General features: G+C 38.6%; 2 protein-coding genes across 7 annotated transcripts in view; one reads left to right on the forward strand and one right to left on the reverse strand.

Annotated features, from left to right (window-relative positions):
• DTL (denticleless E3 ubiquitin protein ligase adapter) overlaps positions 1–5,817 on the reverse strand; it is a 48,865-nt gene extending 43,048 nt beyond the window's left edge. For 2 of the 6 annotated variants that reach the window (XR_009613528.3, XM_060643891.3), the window contains exons 1-2: positions 5,609–5,816; positions 686–811 (exon numbers count right to left, since the gene is read on the reverse strand). Coding sequence is in view for 4 of the 6 variants with exons in the window: in XM_060643891.3 (XP_060499874.1) it covers positions 686–811; positions 5,609–5,660 (178 nt within the window). In the remaining 2 variants the exon portion in view is untranslated. The other 4 variants (XM_060643893.3, XM_060643892.3, XM_060643894.3 and 1 more) reach the window with 3 other exon arrangements.
• A 165-nt stretch (positions 5,818–5,982) lies between these two features.
• INTS7 (integrator complex subunit 7) overlaps positions 5,983–25,119 on the forward strand; it is a 91,106-nt gene continuing 71,969 nt past the window's right edge. The window contains exons 1-3 of the mRNA XM_081791893.1: positions 5,983–6,205; positions 17,701–17,830; positions 18,645–18,791. Of these exons, the coding sequence (XP_081648019.1) occupies positions 6,112–6,205; positions 17,701–17,830; positions 18,645–18,791 (371 nt within the window). The 5' untranslated portion in view covers positions 5,983–6,111. The remainder of the gene's footprint in view (positions 6,206–17,700; positions 17,831–18,644; positions 18,792–25,119) is intronic.

Genomic DNA, 25,119 nt, shown 5'->3' on the forward strand with positions numbered 1-25,119 from the left:
CAGCAAGTTGAGTCTACTAGTTAAATTTCCTTTTCATACCTTTTTACTTTTCCTCTCTTAAACCATTAACCGTGGGGACAAGTACTTCTATTTCTGTTCATACGTTCCCCAATGCATTATAGAAAGAGAGAGATTCCATCAGACCAAAAGGTGTACCTACTGGGCAAAACAGTTTTTCATGATGGCTGAACCTTTGCAATCCTTTCCCAGTATCAATTAAATAACAACAAAACCAACAATGCTATAATAGTCTATGCTTTAGAGGAAATCTATAATTATGCATAGAGATTAAGAAAAGCCTATTTCATAAATCATAGAACAGTTATTAGAAAAATTCTAGGGGCACCTGGGTGGCTCAGTCGTTAAGTGACCGACTTCAGCTCAGGTCATGATCTCACGGTTGGTGAGTTCGAGCCCCATGTCAAGCTCTGTGCTGACAGCTCAGAGCCTGGAGCCTGCTTCAGATTCTGTGTCTCCCTCTTTCTCTGCCCCTCCCCTGCTCATGCTCTGTTTCTGTCTCAAAAATAAAAAAAAAAAAAAAAACATAAAAAAAAAAAAAACATAGAAAAACCCTACCATCTATCTAACTTACTTTTTCTTGAAAGGGGGACAGTCAGTATTATTTCTTCTCTAAGTGTGAAACATTATTTCTGAGCAAGCCTAGATTAGATAGTAATTCTCTTACCAGAAGAGAAGGTACATCCGAAAGGAGGAACTGGGACTCCTGTTTCTCCATAAGAAGTGTGCTCATCATTACAGTTGCACTGATAACCAGTTAGAAGGGACTGTAGAGGGTACTGTGAAGACCATCCTAAAGTAAGACACAATTCCTTATAGAATTCCAATATATCATCACATATCAGTACTTTAAACAAGCACAGAGGTACATATCTGTTTTTAAAAGCTTTACATACTTTATATAGATCCACTCACTATCCAGGATCCTCTAGAATACAGTTTCTGATATTTCCCTAAGGGAATCTGAGGTAGAAAGGTGGAAATGAAAGAGCGCACTCAACTTCTGGTGAGGTACAGCTTTAGGCTTAAATGGAGTCTTAATCCATTTTAAATGGAGACTCTCCTTTGTACAGTGGAGATTTTAAAAGGCAAGTGGCCTCTGCACATTAAAACAGATCTTACCTCTCCTCCACCCTTTGGTGACAACCACAAAACACAACCACAAAGATTACCGCAACCATTAAAACTGCCCTTCTCTTCAATTAAAAATTGTTTCCAGAGTTTCTAAATCAACATCACCGCAAACTCTTAAATTACTAGAAATATCGTACATAACCCAATGGTCAAAGAGTTAAAAGAAATAATATAGGTAAATGTGCCCACCTAGCCACTAACATATTCACAAGTAAGTTCTAATTCCATTTCCTCTTTCCTTACCAGTGCTGAAATTCTAGGATTCTAAAATGTTAACAGCAACAAGTCACAGTATCTTAAAGTACATTAGAGCAGTTTTCATGTGAGGCATTAGGTACCTACCCCTAGAGTACAATCGGCGAAACCCTGGGTAGTGGTAGGGTCAGGGAAGTCTTTAGAGTCTTTAGAAATCAAAGTTGAGAGATGAGTAAGTTTTCACTGAATATACAAGAGAGAGGAAGAAATTCAGGGTACAGAGAGAATTTATTCGACTTGGGTCAGAGATCTAATGTGCACTATGGTCCTAAATAAATAGTAAGCAATCTTCAAAGATTTGTTTTATCATTTAGATATAGGGGTCAATACATTTAAAATATTTAAATATTTTAAACTGAGAACTGAGAACTAAATGTTTATTAAGCACCAGAGGACAATGAAGTTACATTCTACTGAGAGCTGTCTAAATAATTAATAAACCCTCTTACATTTTAGGGTACTTTTAATTTCCACTTTCATCAAAAATACTGTTTGGAGAAGACCTCTTAGTCTGACATACCTCAGACATATCTAGCTTTGGTGTTCCTAGAGATAACCGGAAAGAATCGGTACAAAAGAAGCAAAGAATACAATCCAGATTTAGTCATTATTCCCGGGGATATTACCTCAAGGTCAGGTATCAGGGTAAATAAGCCATTAAAAGACCATTAAAGGAAGAATACAACAGTTATGTTGTAAAATATACATCTACAGGATGAATTTTAAAACAAAAACCTGTATTCTAAAGTCATGTAAATGTACACTTGTGGTTTGGGATTAAAAAATATAATAATCTAATGATTGCAACACAAAGAGTCTAGAGGACCAAGTCTTGAACAATTTAGGCAGAACTGAACAGGATAAGCTCTGGAGATGCAATTCTCTGCAATTACACAGGGACTCCTTCAAACTCTACCTCACTGCTTATGGACTAATATGCACAAAAGGCCTAACAGGGCTTGGTAACTTGTCCCTATCCACCCTTACATTTCTGCACTCCCTATAACAAACAGTTGTAGACGGCTCTCTTAACCAACTGTTGGATCCTTATTGTGCTTTGCAGTTTCCAATACGAATGTATAATTCTTTCCCCCATAACACACACTTGGAAAAGCCTGTTTTTTCTCGATGTACAATTTAAGCCCCTAGAATTACACGCCAATTTTTCAAGAAGTATCTAAGATATGAGAGTTTTCAGTGAATCATTTGATATATGTGCATTTCTATAATGTCTGAGAAGGTTGTGGCTCTTCCCTCCTCTCCCTTCATCACTGTCTTTCTTCTACTTTTCAAAAGAAAGGCATTTCCATGTCCCAATCTTAAAACTTGTGTTGATCCAAAGTATAAAAACTTATGGGACTCCAACTAAGAGATAATAGGATAATTCCTTTAATAAAGGCATCATAAATAGCCCAATCCATCTCTTTAAGATATACTTCCAATGAAATTTTACTTTTTGCTTCATAATTACTTATCAAAATTAATAGTCCATATTGTTTTGATAACTTGCATACTAATAACTGTAACAATTCAGAAGAAACTCTTGACACTTAGAGCCTTATGATTACAGAAAATTTTGACAGTGTGGTCAGTAAAATAACTTTTCAAGCCTAGAATCAAATTACATTAGGATAAATCCTGTGAAAGACCGTGGAAATAAAATCAAGAGAAAAAGCAACTATAGCTGACCTTGAACACAGGTTTAAACTGTGCGAGTCCCTTGACATGTGGATTTTTTTGACAAATACAGTACTGTAAATGAATTTTCTCTTCCTAATGATTTTCTTAATAATAACTTTTCTCTAGTTTTAAACTAATCGTAAAAATACAGTATATAATACGCATAACATAGAAAGCGTGCGTTAACTATGTTATTGGTAAGGCTTCCTTCCGGTTAACAGGAGGCTATTAGTAAAGCTGTGGAGAAGTCAAAAGTTATGGTGGAATCTTGACTGCGTGGCATTGATGACCCTAACCCCCATGTTGCTCAAGGTTCAACTGTACATGCAAAATATGGCAGTTAAAGTGTTTGTTCATATTTTAAAAAAATGATTGATGTGATCATCAAATCACTAGTTTTTATATTCTATTAGATACATTTTAATTTTTTATTTTAAAATTTCAGTAAGTTTAAACCTATGATAAAAACTTTTAGATAACAATTTAAAAATAGAGGAGTAATCAGATTTCCACTTTAGAAAGACTGTTAGCAGCAATGTGGAGCATAAACTGGAGAGAGAGAAACTAAGAGACCATTTAGGAAACTTGTTATTTAGTACAGACAAGAAGTTATCAGGACCCAGTGGAAATGGAATGGTAAGCATAGAACAGATCCAAGATACACTGATGAGGCAAAATCAGTGGGAATAGAGAGGACAGATTCAAGAGGTTTTAAGAGAACTTTCTGTATCTTGTGGACAACAGAGGAATTTTGATTGACTCAAGTTTCTGCCTAAGAAGACTAGTTTCAAATAATGGGACCACTCCCTAAAGTAGGTAATAGAGCAGGTTTGGGAAAAAAGTTCCGTTTTGAGTACTTGAGTCTGAGATGTTTGTGAGACTGACCTGCCGGGTGAAGATACTCACACAGCTTTTATAGGAATGGATGTAAAGTATAGGGAATGGAAGGTTGCAGGTAGTAGGGGAAGAAGGCCTGGTTGTGGCTATGATCATCCATAGGAGTAGGCAGAAGGAGAAAAGGGGCCTAGAATGGAACGCCAACATGGAAAGGGAAAGAAGAAGGTCCTACAAAACTCAGGGCATAGTATGTAACAATGAATGAATTTCAGAGTCTGACACATAACAATAAATGAGTATTTGTGAATGAGAGAGAGAGGGGAAGTAGACAGATATACTGAGAGAATGAGGAAAAAATCTGTTACAAAATAGGGGCTAAATATAGCCCCAATAGCTTGCCTCAGGTCTCACAGATAGTAAGGACTCGGGCTGGAATTAAAACTCAGGCAGTTTAACTCCAAAGACAGAGCTCTTATCCACTGGGCAGTACTGCCACTCAGGACACAGGGCACAGAGAAGGTACTTAAGCAAGGTCCCAGGAGAGTCAGAGAGGGTCATTTCGAGTACCATCAGAAAAATATACAAGGGGGCAGTAGGTAAGGATGATACAAAGTTCAGAATGGGGGCAAGAAACGGAGGGACTATTCCTCAGTCTACTACTTCTCAATATCCTTTTCCTAGACCTTTGCCTTAATAATATAAAAAGTTCCCTTCTCAGATTCTTTTTGTTTTCCACATGATGTCAAGGGGGAAAGAAGACCTAGTCCCCTTTTAAATGAATGGGCTTTCATTTCTATCCAACCTCAGTCTGGGTAGTAACTCCCTGGTCAGAAACTTACCAGGAAGTTTCAGGTTGATGATACTCAAACCTGAGCTCAAAACTCCTATTGCCAATGTTTTAACATAAGGAACCCCAACAACTGTAGCGAGTAAGTTGGATTTCTACATACCACTAACACAGAAACATCCCCAAGTTATACCGCTACAGTGAAAAACGAAACAAAGCATTTTAATCCCATTTCTGTAAACAACAACACATACTACCTTGGCATCGAAAAACATTTGTAATAATATACTTTAATCTACTATCAGTGATTATCTCTGGGGGATGTGGTTAAGGGCATTTTTCACTGTGTAATTTCGAATTTTTATGCACATGCAGTAATCAGGGGGAACATTTTTTTTTGACCATGCTGGAAGCAGATGTTCTGTCTTCTCTGCTTGACTGAGTTCTTTAATAGCGAATCATATTCACCAGCATATACAGCAAACAGTAGGGCTTACTAAAGTTCTACAACAAATGAATCAATGAATTAACAAATGGATCCGTAAATGAGTCTTGAAGATCTCACAAAGCTGTTAAACCGCACACACACACACTCAAATGCACGCATTGTCCAGTTAATGTGCAATATAGACAGAAGCCGTAAAGAAGGCCAGCCGATTCAACTTTCCTCCCTCCGTCGGCCCGTATTACAATTTAAAAACTCCCGATTACGATTAAAAGTGTCCCAAGGACAGGAAAGTGCAGCTTTCTTCAGTAGTTCTCACTAACACGAACTCACTTTGGCCGTGGGAGAACTCGGGGGCTGGGAAACAGAGTTGGAGTCGGCCTTGGTCCGCGGTGTTGTTCGGGGGAGGTGAAGCCCGCCAGCAACAAGTAGCGGTTAGGGCCGTTACTCACCATTTCTCGGGACGCCGAACTGGGGCTGGCGGAGCACCGAATTGAAAAGCATCTGGGCCAGAGGAAAAGGTTCAACTGCAGGAAAAGCCGTGGAAATGCCCCTAGGTTCTGCAGAAATCGTAGCTTGCGCCCCTCTGAACACGACTAGTTATTGCCTCCAACTCCCGCCACTGTAAGCCCCGGCCACCAAACTCCCCGCCAAACTGACGTCACGCCCTCTGATTGGCTCTCACCGCGGCGTCCGGGCGCCTCCGAGTCACTTCCCCCTTCCAATCCCCGCCTCCTTTTCTCCGAGCCGCGGGAACCCAGAGTTCTGGAGCTCCCTGAGCGCCTGCGCGGGGGGCCTCAGAGGCGCTGGCGAACGGCGGGGAGACCAGGGCGCATGCGTAACAGGGCTTGGCATAGCGCGGAGGAAAAATCCGCGAGGTGGTGGAAGAAGATGGCGGTGCTGGGGCAGAGTTTGCAATCTTTTTAAATAGGCTAGTCGAGTAACTATTCGGGTCATGGCGTCAAACTCAACTAAGTCTTTCCTGGCAGATGCCGGCTATGGCGAACAGGAGCTGGATGCTAACTCTGCCCTTATGGAATTAGACAAAGGTATTCGAAAGAGCGGGCTGAGCGGGTGAAACGGGTGTGGGGGGCACTGGCGCCACCAGGCGGTGGTGGCCGCCGGACAGGCGCATGCGCCTAGTTTTCCTGGGAGAGGGAAAGAGGGTGGGGGCGGGCACCCATGCTTTTGGTGAATCCAGAGCTTTTGCAGCCCTGGTAGATTGCAGGAAAATTGCAACGTTGCTGGCTTGGCTTTGCACCAGTTGAACAAGTAGCGAGCTCCAGTGATGGGCCCGATTTGATCACTTGAGGGCACAGTTCCCCGCTTTTCCAAGCAGTTTGTAAAAATGCTAAATTTAAATTGTGAAATTGTTTTTCAGTACGTTCAGTTGAGACAAGGTCTTCACCAGGAGTGCTAAATAATAATCTTACACCCACTTTATAGCGTTGTATTTTATTTCTGTAACTCTGTTACCTACGGGTTACTAGGCAGATTAAATATGGCTAAAAAAAATCCAAAAAGCATCGCCCCTTTTTTTGTAAATTCCACGAGTTCTCTTTTCCTGTCGGAGAAGGGGTGAGAGGTGCGAGGGCTGCTTGGTGTAGTCGAAGGAGCTTTGGAGTTAGACTGAGTCAAATTCCAATGCCACTAATTTTATTATCATGGACAGGTCACCTAAGTTCACCTAACCTAGGTATTTTGTCTCCAAAGTGGGTTCAGTACCATTGAGCTGGCAAGACTGTTGTAAATATTGATGTAATTGTATGCAAAGGAAGCCTTTATTAAATGCTAAAGATATATGCCTTCTTAGAGATGGATGTGGGAGGCAAAGGCAAATATTTGACGGTAAAGAACTAAAGTATTAAACCTTTCTTTCAGTGTACTTCAGTGATTTTTATTGAATGGAGGAAACGTTTTGTCACCTGGTATACAGTTAATTCTTCATTGACCAGAGCCAATGTATACTTTATCGAGGATTGGGACTACAGCTTAGAAGGATGTGTCTTTAAGTCCACTTTGAGCCATTTCCCAGCTCTCTAACATGGACACTCTGTCAACTTTATGGGATTTCGTTTTTTTGTTTTTTAACCTGTAAACATTTCTAGTAGGTAGGTCTAGATAAGAGTTTACCAGAAAAAGCTTTTAACTTCTTTTGATCAACATAAAGATGTCACAGCACTCCAATGAGATATTCCTTTGGTTGAGTCACATTAACTTTAGTACATCCTCATCAGCCAAGAAAATGATGCTGGGCTTTGCTTTCTCTTACCAAAGCTGTGAGCTGTTTCCCCTATGAAATATGAAATTATAATAGTAAATGTGATTTTTAAACACCACATAATCTTTTCATTCTGGAAATTCCTTCCTATTTCCCAGTGAAAGTTGCAGGTCTGGATATCTCATAACTCTACCAATTCTGAAGACATTTTCTACCACTCTGGTCCAGGTGGGCTCATTTCATGACAGTAGGACAGTGGTTGTAGAACAAAGATCAGGATCAGGCTCTGAAGAAGTTGAGAAATCTAGAATTCCTAAAAATTTGACATTGTGTTAAAAAATATATAACACAATTTTTGCTTTTTAGAAGTTGATATAGCATACGGTATTTCATATCTGTAAGAAATAAATGCATGATTATTGAGTGTTTAACTATAAACCGGCAGTCAGTCCTAGGTATTAAGCAAGTGATCGTATTCAAGTCTCCCAGCAGTACCCCAGGTGAGTATTCCCCAGATGTCTCAGGCTCAGAAAGATAATTTGAACAATATAAGAACAAAACTTGTGGGGGCGCCTGGGTGGCTCAGTCGGTTGAGGGTCCGACTTTGGCTCAGGTCATGATCTCACAGTTGGTGAGTTTGAGCCCCGCGTCGGGCTCTGTGCTGCCGGCTCAGAGCCTGGAACCTGCTTCGGACTCTGTGTCTCCCTCGCTCTCTGCCCTTCCCCCACTCGTGCTCTATCTCTCTTTCTCTTAAAAATAAATAAACATTAAAAAAAAAAAAAAGAACAAAACTTTTGTTCTTTTTCGCTTCACCATGCTCCCCTTTTAAAGCTGTTATGAAATTAGATTACAGGAATGGCCAGTTTCATTAGAATATAGTCTAGTATTTTAACTATTGAGTCATTTCATCCTGTATCTGGTAAAGTATTTCTGTTTTATGAGCCAAAGGTCATAGGGTCAGAAGGCTACAAGTTCTGACTTTGTTTTAATTCCCAAACGTCTAGACCAGAGTTCCCCAAATTGTATTCCAAGGAATAGTTTCTCAAGTATTTTAATAGGAGGTTCTTAGTCCATAGCCCCTCTTCATGTCCCTCCCTTGCACCCCCCAAAATGTACACTCATATTCACACACACAACTTATTTCATCAGGCTTTGTGCTAGGGAAACAGTGACAAAACAAAATGAAGCCCCTGCATCTGTAGAGCTTATATTTGGGACAGAGAAAACAGGCAATAAGCAAATATATTAAGCATATATTGTGACAGGCAGTGATACATACTGTAAAGAAAAGTGAAACTAATGAAGGGGGCTGGAGAAAACTGGGTGTGGGATTGGGGCTGGTTATTTTATTTATTTATTTTTTACTTTTATTTGCTTTTGAGAGAGACAGCATGTGAGTGGGGGAGGGGCAGGGAGAAAGAGGGAGACACAGAATCCAATGCAGGCTCCAGGCTCTGAGCTGTCAGCACAGAGCCCAACGTGGAGTTTGAACCCACAAACTGTGAGATCATGACCTAAGTCTAAGTCTGATGCTTAACTGAGCTGCCCAGGTGCCCCTGGTTTGTTATTTTATGTCGGATAGTGAGGGACAGGCCTTACTGGTCAAATAGAGGAACAGCAAGTGCAAAGGCCCTGAGGTTGGAGCCTGTTTTGCATGCTGTTTCTGGAGCAGAGTGATAGACATTGAAGATAAAAAGATAGCCAGGAGCCAGTTCGTGTAGGGCAATACAATCCATTGAAATGATTGGCTTTAATTCTGAGATGGGAAACCATAGGGAATTTTCAGCACAGGTGTGGCATATCTGACTTAATTTTGAGAAGGATCAGTCTGACTGCTGTGTTGAGAGTACATTGAAGTGGGAGAGCCAGGGATGGAAGTGAGGAAGCTAGTGAGGCAATTGTCACAATCCAGGAAGAAGACAATAGTGGTTTGGTCCAGGGTGATTTCAGTGAAGATATGTGAAGTGCTGAGATTCTGGATATATTCTGAAGGTAGAGCCAATAAGATTAGCTAATGAATGTGATGAGAATGTGAGAATTAGTGGTCAGGAAAAAACTTAGAGGTGTTTGGTCTGATCTACTAGAAGTATGTATTGCCATTTACTGAGTGGATGAAAGTGAAATCAGTTTGGGACTGCTAAATTTGAGACATCTCTTAGTCATCCAAATGGAGATGTTGTGTAGGCAGTTAGATGTACAGATGTGACACTTGAACTCCATTATAAGGAAATGTCTGTGGCAGTCGTGTCCTAAGATGCACACTTGGGAGATGTCATTTATGATTTCTTGCACTTTGTTCTGAGCCTTTTGAGCAAGCATGGCAGTTAAGCCATTTGTTTCTGATCTCTCTAGGAATAAATGGATGCCATTTTGAAGCTGACACAAGTCCATTCCTTCCAGATGTAGTTAGTAACACAGAAAAATAATCAGGTGATAGCCATTCATTCACTCAGCAAATATTTACAGATCGCCTACATTGTGTTAGTCACTGTACTTGGACTTGGGGCTATATTAGTGAACAGTACAGCTTTAAGAAGGAAACAGGGCTAAATCATTTATGGCCTTGTTAGTCAGGACAAGAAGTTTGGATTTTATGCCAAGTGCATTGAGAAGACACTGAAAATTTTTAAGCAGAGGACTGACATGAGATTGGTTTACATTTTTAGTGATCACTCTAGCTGCTTTGTAGAGGTCTTTCGGTGGTATGTCCCTTTTTCAGAGTTTTCAGCTGATAACCATGCTGACTGAGCTGTGAAGACTAAGCACATACGGAGTTAAATGTTATAATCAAGTATAACTTAAATTTATCTGCCACATTTCAGAATATGGATAATCATTAATCCGGGCATTATAAAGGACATATCTCGTTTACATTGATCAGTATAACTTTCTCATTAATATAACTTCTGCATAGTCTGAACTGACAGAAAGTGTCCTAATGATTTAGGAAAACCTATGCAAGATCTCCTTCACCCTGAGTGAAAAGGAGTCTCCTTTAAATGACATCACTCAGCCTGATTCCTGTAAGGTTGGCCTTGGAAAGGATGAGGTGAAAGAGCAACCAGGAAGGGAGTGGTTCCCTTTCTTGCAGCTGAGCTATGGGAAGAGAGGAAGTATAAGAGATGGAGTTGCTGCTTGAGGTGTTGGTGAACTTACTGCTGCATGAAATTTTGAGGCGTGCTCTTTGAAAAATTTATGAAATAGAAAACTGATACAAATCAGGACAACTATTTATCTTCCCTTATTTTCCCCTTAGATGCTATCACCTCACCTGTATTCCAAACCTGTGAATTCTCAGACTGAAAACCACAGATTGCTATTACACTGTCCATTTTGGCACAGATGTAGTTGGTGTTACGATAAACAAACACGAGGCTGTGGAAGTATCTCCATATCCCCTACTCAGGAGAGAGGCCTCTGCAACAAAGTCTGTACCAGGTGACCCATTCCATGCCAGAACTGACTGATTCAGAAGGGGACATGTGACCCACACTGAGTCAACCAGATTCTCTCTTGAGATCTGTACCATCAGACCATATTTAGCCTGAGAGTATCAAGAGGTGGACCTGTAAGAAGGTCACGTGGAATTGAAAGTCTTAACATCTCAATTCCTGATTGGTGATTACTTGATGGGTCGTGAACTATTCTAAAAACCCAAGGCCCTTCTTCAGTTCTTACTGAAATCCATAGACTCATTTTTATATGTGGGTAAGAGCTACTATTTTGACGATTTTGTAACTTACAAACTGCATCCTTAAATATTACTGAAAGTTGGTATTCATAAAATAAAGCTAATTTGTTTATGATTCCGAATCACTATTCTGGCTGTACGGTATTGCATACATCCCACCATACACGGTTATAGACAGTTTATGAAATTTGGGTGAAGGACGTTTTATTGTTCATTATCAGTTGAGTTGACTATCATTTCTGTTGTTTCTGTTCCCGCTTTTTAAATATAATTTACTGAGACTTGCCGTGATCAATTTATTAAGCTGTGGGATGTTAGGTTATCTTACAATGTGTGGTGCATACTTATGTTGGTATTTCTTCTTCCCTACCCCCATTTTTAATGAATACACTTCAAGATACATACGTGTTATGGTTCCATTTTAAATCATCCTCACCCCTCAGCTAAAGCGAACGTACATACCAAACTCTCTTAAAACGTGCTTGGATGGTAATGTGTATTAGCAGTGTTCTTTGTGGTGGGTATTAGTCATGTTGGTGGTCACTTAACATCTTGTGATCGCTCCTCCTGTGCTTGAGGAATGACTCACACCAAGAGCCCTGTCTCACCAGAGTGGAAGCCAAAACTCACCTTTCTACTTAACTTTGCAAAGCGCGAGATGTGAACTCAGCTCTGCCAGTCAGAGAGACCTCCTCCGGGCTCTGTGACGCAGGAGGTTAGCAATGCACGAAGATGTACTTGAGGGCACACTCACAGTTCCGTGCCCTGGCAGTGACCGTGGCTGCGGTGTGAGTGGACAGTAACGGCAGCAATGGCTACAGCGTTCCTGGATGACAGCAGAGCTAATAGTTGCATCCTGAGTTTCCCAGCAACAAGACTTCTCATCTCATCAGTCTGGCAGTGCAGTATTAGGTGTTCTTAGCTGTTTAGCCTCGAAACTGTTTATTAGGTTTTTAATAAACTCCTGTTCTGCCTAATCAGCCAGTTAGCTTGTGTGGCTTGAAGCTAAGAACTCTGACTGATACATGCTGCCTGGAAATGTGTGTTGTTTTGAAGACTTGATTCATGTACATAACAACCCCCAAGTTTACCATAATTTATGTTATTCTTCCTCAGTTCCCTAGAATTTGTTATCCCTCAGAATTAGAGCACTCTAAAATCATAATCAAAGAATCCCTTTTTAAATCTTAACTTCTACTCTCTAGTTGCGTGCTACAGATGTATTTTAGCTTCATAGTTTAGGACCATAGGCTCTGGAGCCAGATTGCCAGGACTTGAATCCCGCATCTGCCATTTATTAGCTTTTGTTCCTTGGGCAAGTTGCTTAACAAGTCTTTGCCTGTGTCATCTTTAAAATGGAGATAAAAGGTGGCTCATTTAGTTGAGCGTCCAACTCTTGATTTCAGCTCAGGTCATGATCTCATGATTCATGAGATCGAGCCCCTCATTGGGCTCTGCGCTGACAGTGTGGAGCCTCCTTGAGATTCTCTCTCTCCCTCTCTGTCTGCCCCTTCCCAACTCGTGAGTGCACACTCGCTCTCTCTCTCTCAAAAATGAACATTTAAAAAATAAAAAAGAAGGAGAGCTCCGTTTCTTTGGTGGGAGAATACAAAGAAAGATGTAGAAACAGCAATCACATCCCTACACCTTAATATCTGTTTTTATAGTGGCATTCTCACGATCGTTGGTCTTATGATCAGGGCATTCTTCCTCAGGTTGGTTGTAGCTAGCAACAGAAATAAAGTGAACAGCCCTTCTTACATGATCTGATTGTGCTGAGTGCCCATTTTCAGGTGCTTGGTTTATTATGAAATTGAAACTGGCCCAGAGCAAGCAAGATGGGTACCATAGCCCCAGCTTAGGATTGTTGCCAAATCCTAGGTCTTCGTGCATTTTCCTCTTCCCTTGAACCTTAGCTTCTGTCCCTCAGAGTCAACCTAGCTTCTTGTTTCCTTTTTCCAAAAGCTCTTACATCAGAAAATAAGCAAGAAATTTACTCTTCTTTTACTTATTTATTTTGGTTGGCTCTGTTACAGGAATGAGGGTATATTTTATCTTAAAGAAATAAAATTAGACAGTATTAGAGAAATCAAAACATTTCTCTGGCCAAATTCAAAATTATCTTTGGTGCATTTTAAATCACCATGTTTAAACAAATCAGTGTAATCTGTGATTTTGCTTTTTAAGGGAATGTAAAACAGATCATATTCTGTCAGGAAACTCCCTCTACATGGGCTGTCTCCTACTTTACGTTTTTCATCCCAACCAAGGTTTAATTCATTACAAACAGAATTTTACTCCCTTTTGCGTCACTGAACTACTGGCAGAGAGAAGAGGAGGAAAAAAGTTCAATGGCTGTGCATCATCCCAATAGGTTCCCCTAGCACACATGCACAAACATATCTGTTACTTCTCTGTTCTCTTCACCTGCATCCTCAGACTTGCCCTTCCTTATCTCCCCTTCCCTTTTGTCTTTACTGCCCTGTGTGTGTGTCTCTGGAACCCTCTGTCAAGTCAGGCCTTTAGAAAATCTTTTAAGCCTACATGAGCCACTGCCAGGTACCTAGAACATTTCCATTGGCAAGGTGTGTTTGGTTGGGAGAAGGGTTCTAGAGCTTTAATGGCAGTTCTTCTATGTATGGAGGTGGGGGGCAGAGGAAAGGGGGAGCAGGCAAAGAAGGGATATGTTCTAAATATCTCAATTAGAAATTTGAATTAATTTTCCCATGGGAACTTTTATTATAAGTTGTTATTGGATTCTGGAATATGATGAGTGCTGACAGTGCTTTTTTTTTTTCCTACAAGGAAATATATTCCAAGTACCAAATAACCAACAAGAGTGCGTTTACAAAACTCAAACCATTAATACGTTGTAGGAATTGCCTGTGCAGATTTACTCTGATTGTCTTTTGTATTGAAGTGTAGTCACACCCAGTAAAGAGTCCTCAGATGAGTATTTTCTTTGTCATTTTCTAACAGCGAGCAGATTTACTGAACAGAGAGATTGTAGCGCCCCTATTCTTGCCCAGATTTAGATATATATAATTAGCATTTTGTAAATGCTAAAATACTAAAAGAAAGAAATATTTGAAGCTGATTATATTAATACCATATTAAGATACTCATTCTAAATGAATATTTTTTCAGGAATTGAACATTAACTTTATAATTTGTTGGTTGCTTTTTTTTTTACGTTAAAAAAATCAGATTAATTGAGGTATAATTTATGTATAATTAAATTCACCAAATGCATGCAGTCATGAAACCACTACCACAGTCAAGACATAGAATGTTTCTGGGGTGCCTGGGTGGCTCAGTTGGTTGAGCATTTGACTCTTGATTTCGGCTCAGGTTGTGGTCTCACGGTTAGTCAGTTCGAGCCCCACATCCAGCCTGCATGGACAGCACGGAGCATGACTGGGATTCTCTCTCTCCCCCCTCCCCCACTCAAGCTCTCCCTGTTCTTTTTCTCTTTCTCTCTCTCAAAATAAATAAACTTAAAAAAAAAAAAAAACAAAACAAGATATAAAACATTTCCTTCACCCCAAAAACTTTCCCTGTACCCCTTTGCAGTCAATTTTCTCTCTCAAGCCCCTGACAATTACTGATCTGTTCTCTGTCCCAAAGTTTTGCCTTTCCTTGAATGTCATATAAAACAGTCTTAAAGTTTTGTAGTCTTTTTTGGGTCTGACTTCTTTTACTTAGCCTAGTGATTTTGAGATCTACCCATGTTGTTGCATGAAGCAGCATTTGTTTCCTTTTTATTGCTGAGTGGTAGTCCCTTGTGTGGATAGACCACAGTTTGTTTATTTATTCACCAGTTAATGGACATTTGGGTTTTTTCCAATTGGCGGCCATTATGAATAAAGCTACTGTGAGCAGTTGAATACAGGTATTTGTACAGACGAATATTCTCAATGCTCCTGGGTAAATATTTAGAAGTAGGATTGCTGAGTGGACAGTAGGTAAATGATCACCTTTATAAAAAACAACCAAACTGTTTTCCAAGGAGTTGTATAGTTTTGTATTCCCACCAGCAATATATGAGAGTAATAGTTGCTCCATAGCCTCATTAGCACTTGCTATTGTCTGTCATAACATTTTTTGCCGTTCTAGTGGGTATGTACTGCCATCTTAATGTGGTTTTTAATTTACATTTCCCTGATGACCAGCCGTGTTGAACATCTGTTAACTTGCATGTGTGTGCCATTTATATTTGTTCTTTAATGAAATTTCTCTTCATATCTTGCCCATTTAAAAAAATCAGGTTGTGGGGCGCCTGGGTGGCTCAGTCGGTTGAGCATTTGACTTCAGCTCGGGTCATGATCTCACGGTTCGTGGGTTCAAGCCCCGCATGGGGCTCTGTGCTGAACACTTGCTCAGAGTCTAGAGCCTGCTTCAGATTCTGTGTCTTGTTCTCTCTCTCTCTCCCCCCCCCCCCCCCACCGCCCCCGGCTCATGCTCTGTCTCACTTTGTCTCTCAAAAATCAATAAATGTAAAATTAAAAAAAAAAATTTAAATAAATAAATAAATAAATAAATAAATAAATCAGGTTGTCTTCTAGGGTTACCTGGGTGGCTGAGTCAGTTAAGCATGTGACTTCAGTTCAGATCACAATCTCACAGTTCGTGGGTTCGAGCCCCACGTCGGGCTCTGTGCTGACAGCTTGGAGACTGGAGCGTGCTTCAGATTCTGTGTCCCCCTCTCTCTGCCCCGTCCCCGCTCGCACTCTGTCTCTCTGTCTCTCAAAAATAAATAAACGTTAAAATTATTAAATAAATAAAAATTAAAAATCGTGTTGTCATCTTATTGAGGCAGAAGAAGTATGGATGATGTCTGTGGAGTGACCCTATAGGGTAGAGGCTGGAGATGTGGGTGGTGTAAGAATTCACCCAAGGCAGAACAAAGGAGATAGAAGTTTATTGAATACACTGCAAGAGAACTTCGGGGCAGGATAGCAAAGGAGAGACAAGGGAGTAGGCAAAGTTGGGGGACTGGATTTAAGCGGGTGGGAAGTGAAGAGGCATGGGAACATATGGAATTTTCCTTTTTTGGTACTTGGGCCTCGTCATAAGCAGCCCATTGGTCAACTAGGGCTTATGGATATTTTGAGGTGGGTCTTCCCGTTTGCATTCAGCTCCATAGTCACCATGGACCCTTTTACCTTACTCAGGTTTCCATTGGTCAAGCCTGTTGCCTAAAAGTGGCCTCCACATTGTCCTTTATCAGATATGTGTTCTCTAAATATTTTCTTCTGGTATGTGGCTTGTCTTTTCATTCTCTTAACAGTATCTTTTGAAGAGAAGTTTTTTTTTTTTTTTTAATGTGTATTTATTTTTGAGGGAGAGCGAGTACACACAAGTGGGGGAGAGACAGAGAGAGAGAGAAGGAGACACAGAATCTGAAGCAGACTCCAAGTTCCCAGCTGTCGGGTTAGAACCCGACGTGGGACTTGAACCCATGAACCGAATGATCATAACCTGAGCCAAAGTGGACGCTTAACCGACTGAGCTACTCAGGCACCCCAAAGAGCAGAAGTTTTTAATTTTGATGGAGTTTAATACTTTTTTATTTTATGGTTTATGCTTTTTGTGTTTGATCTAAGAAGTCTTTGCTTAACCCAAGCTCATAAAGATTGTATTTTCTTCATATGGTTTATAATTTTAGCTCTTACATTTAGGCCTATGGTTCATTTTTGAGTTAATTTTTGTGTATGGTGCAAATTAAGGATCAAGGTTTTATTTATTTATTTATTTTTGCATATGGATATTCCGTTGTCCCAGGATAGTTTGTTAAAAAGAGTATCCTTTCAACATTGAATTATCTTGGCCCCTTTGTTACATCATTGCTTTGAAACCTTTCTTCTTCCCTAATATAAAGCATTTAGTGTTAGGTTTCTTGAAGAATTGCATTAGCTGCCTCCCTTAGGTTGTGCTTTCTTTTTCATTCAGTTGAAGACATTTCTTTGTGAAGTTTGTTTATTTTTTGCTTATTTATTTTGAGAGAGAGGAAGAGTGCCTGTGGGCGCTCACATGAGCGGGAGATGGGCAGAAAGAGAGGGAGAGGGAATCCAAGCAGGCTTCGTGCTGTCAGTGCAGAGCCCAATGTGGGGCTCGATCCCATGAACCATGAGCCAAGATCAAGAGTTGGATGCTTAACCGACTCAGTCAGCCAGGCACCCCAAGATATTTTTCTAATTTCCCTTTCACCCATGGCTTATTTATAAGTTTTTTAATTTCCAAATATTTGGGAAGTTTCTAGATATTTTTCTCTTAGAGATTTCTAACTTAATTCCATTATGGTCAGAGAACATAACAAGGTATTTCAGTCCTTTTAAATTTGTTGAGACTTATTTTATGGCTCCAAATATTCTTAAACTACTCAACCTTTTTTAAAAAAATTGTTTCTTCTTCATTAGTTTATATCTATAAGTGACAGTTTACCAAATTGCTATCTGGCCTATTATTTATAAAAGATCATGAGTTAACAATTATACCTTACCTAATTGTTGTGAATGTTATTTTATGGTATAAGTAATTTTACTGTGTAATGCTGTGTTGGTATTTGCTATTTTTGCCTTGTTGTAACCACAGATTTGTAAGCTATTCTTCTGTTTTCATGCTTTTCGTAGGTCTAAGATCTGGCAAGCTTGGCGAGCAATGTGAAGCAGTTGTTCGCTTTCCCAGGCTCTTTCAGAAGTATCCATTCCCTATTCTCATCAATTCCGCATTCCTAAAGTTAGCTGACGTTTTCAGAGTTGGGTAAGTCTTTTTAAAGCCTCGGCATCCTAAAGTATTTGTTCACGTTTCTTTGTTTAATATCGTGGTCTTTATTTTTTGCGCTTTAGGACTTCCACGTGGTCAGTGACCATTTTAGTGGATGCACATGGCAGTTTGCAACACTTTTTGGTGTGAAATATAGTGGTGTTTTAAGCACAAATGAAGTCACAAGTCAGAGGGTACTTCTTTGGGGAACAGGATAAATCAAATTAAGATGATCTTAATGTATTGTTGTATATTTTGGAAGTATCTGATTTGCACAGGTTGTTTTGAGAAGTTTCTGACTTAATATTTTGTAACACAAGATTGCATGTTACTGTGAGGTTCCTAAAACATGGAAGCACTGGATAAATCCCTGCTAGTTGGTTGGTTTGTTTTCTCCCCACCAGTCCCTCCTACTTCTTTCCACCATTTTTCATGCACTCGGGTACTTATATACACACCGAGTCAGACTTGAAGGAGAAGAGATTTGTAGAATTAGCTTGCTAGAAGAGGAAGACCATCTGAGCTCCCGGCCATGGTTATAATACAATTGAAGAGATGAGGTTCATCTCCACAGCTTCTCTTTCTGACTCTACCCTCTTGGTGTCTGGCCCCAGAACTGTAGGCATTGCTAACTGCTTATGCTTCGTATTCAAAGCATAGGCTTCAACTCTTTTAGTGATGAGACAAAAAAATGATAAGATTAAAAACATTGCACCGTTGCTAACATTTAAAATCATGTGTTGCTTTGATTCCTAATTAAATGTTACTTTCCTAAGGTGGTCTCATTTACCTTTTCTCTGCTTCTTCGTAGAAACAATTTCCTGAGGTTGTGTGTCCTTAAAGTTACTCAACAGAGTGAGAAGCATTTGGAGAAGATTCTAAATGTGGATGAATTTGTGAAGAGAATTTTCTCTGTGATTCATAGTAACGATCCTGTGGCAAGAGCCATCACACTCCGGTATACTCTGTTGCTATAATGAATCCACAAGATTGTTTGGGCTGTAATTATGTACTCAAGAAAGGCAATATATGTACTTTTTTCATTATGGATGGTACTAATTTATTTTTTCAATTAAAACTCCAGGCAGAAATATGGTAACCATCCCAATCTATACATGCTTTTCAGTTACCATCTATGATACTGTTTGGTTGTGAATTATTGCCTAACTTGTGTGTTTGAAACATTCCTTTTCCTAAGTTGGTGTTCTGATCAGATAACTTGGATCTGAATCTAGCTTAGCCTCAGCTGATTTTGAGCTCTTCCTGACTTTGTTCTGTTTCAAGTCAGTTTTTGTATTCATCCGTGGTTATGTGCTCATTTTTAAAAAAAAATTTTTTTTAATGTTTTATTTTTGAGAGAGAGAGAGAGAGAGAGAGAGTAAGCTGGGGAGGGGCACAGAGAGGGAGACACAGAATCCAAAGCAGGCTCCAGGCTCCAGGCTCCGAGCTGTCAGCACAGAGCCTGACATGGGGTTCAAACTCATGAACTGTGAGATCATGACCTGAGCTGACGTCATATGCTTAACCGACTGAACCACCCAGGCGCCCCTGTTATGTGCTCATTTTTATACGCAGTCATTTGTATTTGAACCCCTTGGAGAATGCCAGATACAACTACTGTTGTTTGTTCAGCCTTTTCTTTCTTGGCATCTAAAAAAAATTTTTTTTTAATTCTGTCAGAATTTTATATTATAAGCCTTCTATCCAGTTTCAACCATATTTTCTTTTTAGGTCTGCCGTCTATGGAATGTATGTGTAATGTTTAGACTTTTGAAATTGACTTTCCTAAATTACAGGGCTCATTTCTGACTTGCCTTGTTCAGACAATCTTCTTTTTAGCCATGAAGTCTAGGATGTCACTTTTTCCCTAAGTTTTTCCATCAGGAGCCAGCGCTTCCCTCTTGTTCAGGATTAAGTGCTTTTGTCATTCCTCTGCCTTTTGAGTGATTAAATTTTGAGCACAGTGTGATATTTTAAAGACAATAAATTGGCTTTATCTTTTAAAAACCATATATAAAAGATTTAAAGATATCTTACCTTTTTTTTGTTTGTTTATTTTTGAGAGAGAGAGAGAGAGAGAGAGAGAGAGAGAGAGAGAGTCAGAGAGTCAACACTCACACACAAGTGAGGGAGGGGTAGAGAGAGAATCCCAAGCAGGCTCCACGCTGCCAGCACAGAGCCCCATGTGGGGCTCAGTCTCACAAACCGTGAGATCATGACCTGAGCCGAATCAAGAGTTAGATGGATGCTTAACTGACTACCCAGACCCAAGATAGTCTTACCTTTTGATTCAGCAAATTCACTTACAGAAATTGTTTGCTATAAATCATTTTTAAAAGTTGGTGGATATATGTATACAGATGCTCATAGTATCATTTTTGTAAAAGGTGAAAAATGATGTGTCGATATGGGAATAGTTAATTTATGGACCACTGTATAACTTTTAAAGAATGAAGTAAGTATGTGTTTAACATAGAGATACTAAGTTAAAAAAAACAGTCAAGTGATGTTCATTTTATTAACTCATTTTTGTCTATAATATTAATATATGTGTTTATACAGGCTCAGAAAAAAATCTGAAGGAGTATATACTGTTAACAGTGATGAGTTTTGTCAGGGGTCATTGGGCTATGGATTACAAGAGACTTCCGAGTGGTTTTTGTAATGTTTGAGTTATTTTCCACATGTATACATTATTTATTTATTTATTTTGATCAGAAGACAAAAAAAAAAAAGAAAAAATAGAATGTAAATAGGGGAATGATTTCATAAATAATTTAGACCTAGTTTGAATATTTTGAGAAGAATATAGATTAATATTTGAATATTCCATTCATTTTGCATGCTTGCCCTTTCTAAGTCATGGCAACTGGGCTTTGCCACAGTTCTTCATTGAATAACCAGAGATTTCTAGAAAGCTTCCAGAAAGAGAGGATTTACTTATTTAGATCACTTTAAAGGGAAGAAATTCAGATTGAGGTAATAGGTTTCAACATTAACACTTGATGCAAAAAGTACTAAAAGAAATTTGAGCTAAGAATGTTATGGAATCCAGTTGCCTTTTAAAATGTAGTACAATAAGAAGGTCTTCAGATAGATAAGGCCTCAGATGTTTTTGCCAAATATAGGGACCTGTTTTGAAAACATTCTTGGCGTAGGCACTTTAGGAAGAGGATAAAGAGCTTGATGATTGGGAATAAGGGGTGATCAGATCGTTTTGTAAAGTTTGCAGAATTGTAAATACCAAACAAAAAAAAAAAAGTGTTTTTATAATAACTCAAAACTGAAATTGTAGTATCAATACAGTATGAGAATATCAAACACTTTTCACAAAAATAGAACGTTTTTGAATAGCCTTAGAAATTTTTTTCATGATTTCATTGTTTTTTCATCATATAAGAAATGACTTAAAGTAAAAAAGTATTTTTTAATTTAGTGTATTATTTAATATTACATTATAAAGTTTTAAAAATACAATCTTTTATATTTGCAAATGACATATCAGATAAAGGGTTAGTGTCCAAAATCTATAAAAACTTATCAAACTCAATATCCAAAAAACAAATAATCCAGTGAAGAAATGGGCAAAAGACATGAATAGACACTTTTCCAAAGAAGACGTCCAGATGGCCAACCGACACATGAAAAAATGCTTAACATCACTCATCATCAGGGAAATACAAATCAAAACCACAATGAGATACCACCTTACACCTGTCAGAATGGCTAAATTAACAACTCAGGCAACAACAGATGTTGGCGAGGATGCAGAGAAAGGATCTCTTTTGCATTGTTGGTGGGAATGCAAGCTGGTGCGGCCACTCTGGAAAACAGTACGGAGGTTCCTCAAAAAATTGAAAATAGAACTACCCTACGACCCAGCAATTGCACTACTAGGCATTTATCCATGGGATACAGGTGTACTGTTTCGAAGGGACATATGCACCTTACTGTTTATAGCAGCACTATCAACAGTAGCCAAAGTATGGAAAGAGCCCCAAAGTCCATCGATGGTTGAATGGATAAAGAGGTGATACACACACACACACACACACACACTGGAGTATTACTCGGCAATCAAAAAGAATGAAATCTTGCCATTTGCAACTACGTGGATGGAACTAGAGGGTATTATGCTAAGCAAAATTAGAGAAAGACAGATATCCTATGACTTCACTCATACGAGGACTTTAAGAGACAAAGCAGATGAACATAAGGGAAAGGAAGCAAAAATAATATAAAAACAGGGAGGGGGACAAAGCATAAGAGACTCTTAAATATGGAGAACAAACAGAAGGTTACTGGAGGGGTTGTAGGAGGGGGGATGGGCTAAATGGGTAAGAGGCATTAAGGAATCTACTCCTGAAATCATTGTTGCACTATGTGCTAATTTGGATGTAAATTAAAAAAAATAAAATTAAAAAAATATAAAAATACAATCTTTTAGAAATTATAAAGAAAACTAATTTTGTGCTTCAGCAAGTAACAAACACCATATCATTTACTGCTTATGTAAGAAAAAGCATGATTTGTCAATAAAAAAATTTAAATCACATGTTTGACTTGGGACTAAATATATTAAAATGTAGATTCCTTTCTTTTCCAGTAACACTTTACTATAAATTTTAACAAAAGAGCAAAAAACTTTTTCTAATGCATTTCCTAGTAAATTACAGACCGTACACTTTCCTTTGGATACTTTAGCATGCGTATCGTTAGCTAGAGTTCAGTTCCTTTACAGGGTTATCTGGTTCTTTGATGTCAAGTTAATTTACTGAGTACTGACAGATACTTCAAGTAACTCCAACCGCTATCAAGGTATAGAACTTACTCCAGAATATTCCTTCATGCCCCATCCTACTCACTTCTCTCGTCCACCTCCCCAGAGGGCACTGCTGGTCTGAGTTTTTTTCCTGTTACCTAGATAAGTTTCCATCTGTGTTCAAATGTCATATAAGTGGCCTCATACAGTGGGTATCCTTTTGTGTAAGGCTTCTTTTCGTTTTTTGATATTAATCCATTTTGTATGTCATTAATTTGTTTGTTTTTATTGCTGAGTACTTTTCCATTGTGTGACAGTAACAGTTTATTTGTTCTCTTACTGATGAACTCTTAGGCTCTTTCCAATTTACAGCTATCATAAGTAAAGTTGCTATGAACCTTCTTGTCCAAGACCTGTTGTGAACATGCTTCCCTTTCTGACAAATATATACTTAGGTGTGAAATTGCTGAACCATAGGGTAGGTGTATATTTAATTTTATAAGAAACTGCCAAGCCTTTTTCCAAAGCAATTTTAACCATTTTATATTCTGACCAACAGTATGTGAGTTCTGGTTACTTCACCTTCTTGCCAGCCTTTGGTGCGTCTTATCTTCTACATTAGCCATTCTGATGGGTGTGTAGCAGTTTTGATTTGCATTTCCCTGATGGTAATGATGTTGAGCTTTTCCTCACGGTTTTTCTCTCTCTTTTTGGGGAGTAGTTGTTCAAATCACTTGCCCATTTTCTTTTGTTAGATTGTTTAGATTTTAAGATTTTACTTGTCTTTTTATTACAGAATTGTAGGATTTCTTGATATATTCTCAATACCAGTCCTTTGTCAGATGCATGTTTTACATATCATATTTAAGAATAGACAGAAACTTCTTTTAGGGCCTGAATGCCATGAACAGAATTACTACCATTTTTTATACTCTTCATTAAGTTATGTCTCAACATAATTGTTTCTTATGTTTTCTGTCTGTAACTAAAATAATGTATGCCTCAGAATAAAGAAAGTTCCAAACTGGGTAACTGTCAAAACCACCCCAGATGCTGGCAGTGTAAAGCCAAGTGAGTAGGCTGCGAGTGTGCTTATGTTATAGCCACTAACCACTGTACATATGCTTTTAGTTTATACCACGAGGTCTTCAAAATATTCTGCTTTTAAAATGGAAAAGTAATTTAAGTACTTTTGTAATTAAAAAAAAAAAAAAGATGTCAGCATTTTGAAACCCCATTTGGGAAACAGTGGCCTGCTCAACTGAAGAGAAGTTTGGCTGTATGCATAGGGAGAACTGTTTTGGTCCCAACTCACATTCTGATGTGCTGATATTTCATAAATCACTTTCCCTGGTGTAAAATGAGAAAAATGATACCTGCCCTAATGGATTCACTTATTTCCTATGTGGCAAAATGCAACACATGCCAAAAAAAAAAAAAAAAGTTTTCAGTCACCATAGAAATGTAAAGAAACTGGCTGTTAAAAATCTATCTTTGAAATGTATGAAGCATATTAGTGATTATATATTCATTCCTTCTATCATGAAATGCTTGATTATAATACTTTTTTTATAAATAAAAAGATATAATACAGAAATGATCTTAACATTTTATAGGAACATGATTTTTCATTGAAGAGCCTGGTAATAGCACAATGAAAAACTGAAAAACGAGTCTGTTGAGAAAAAGAAAGTCTACAAAGAAAAGATGGGGCTGGTAAATGATAGATCAACATTAAGTACCCGTTGAGTAGAAAGTTTGTTGTGTGTTTTAAGGAACATAGATTTAAGTGAGAACTCTGATCTCAAGGAGACTGCTTTCTAGAAGAATGTATTAATAAGATTAAACTCATGAAGAAAAGCAAAAAGTGATGTCTCTCAAACACTAAGGAGTTTTTAGAGTCAGAATGATTTAAACTTAAAAAGGAGAAAGGACAAGGAAGAGATGATATTTCAAAGATGTTTTCTTTTTTTACCCATTACTTTAGACTTACCAATTAAAACAGGGGCGCCTGGGTGGCTCAGTTGGTTAATAAACATCCGACTCTTGATTTCGGCTCAGGGCATGATCTCATGGTTCGTGAGTTTGAGCCCCGGGTCAGGCTCTGCTCTGACAGCGCAGGGCCTGTTGGGATTCTGTCTCTCTCTCACTTTTGCTCTCACTCTCTCTCAAAAATATTTTTAAAAAATCTAGACTTATCAAAGCAAATGGAAGGAGAAGAAGCTGGAAGGTATTTATAAGGTTTGAAATGTAGTGCTACAAGTTATTTATAATATTACCAGAAATATCTTCAGAAAGTAGTGACCAGTGGGATTATGCTTGTTTTGCCCTTTTATATTTAAATAGCAACAAACTGTTAATCCAAATGTGTCAATATTAGCCTAATCTCATTTTCTCTTGTATAAAATATATCACAAGCCATTTATTTCTTTTGAAAAATATCTATGTAATTTCAAAACTTTATTTTCAAATTGAATACAAATCACATATTTAGTCCGTTTTAGTATTTTGTTTTGTATAAACT

The sequence above is a fragment of the Panthera onca genome, chromosome F1 (assembly GCF_046562875.1).
Source record: "Panthera onca isolate mPanOnc1 chromosome F1, mPanOnc1 haplotype 2, whole genome shotgun sequence".
Taxonomy (NCBI): domain Eukaryota; kingdom Metazoa; phylum Chordata; class Mammalia; order Carnivora; family Felidae; genus Panthera; species Panthera onca.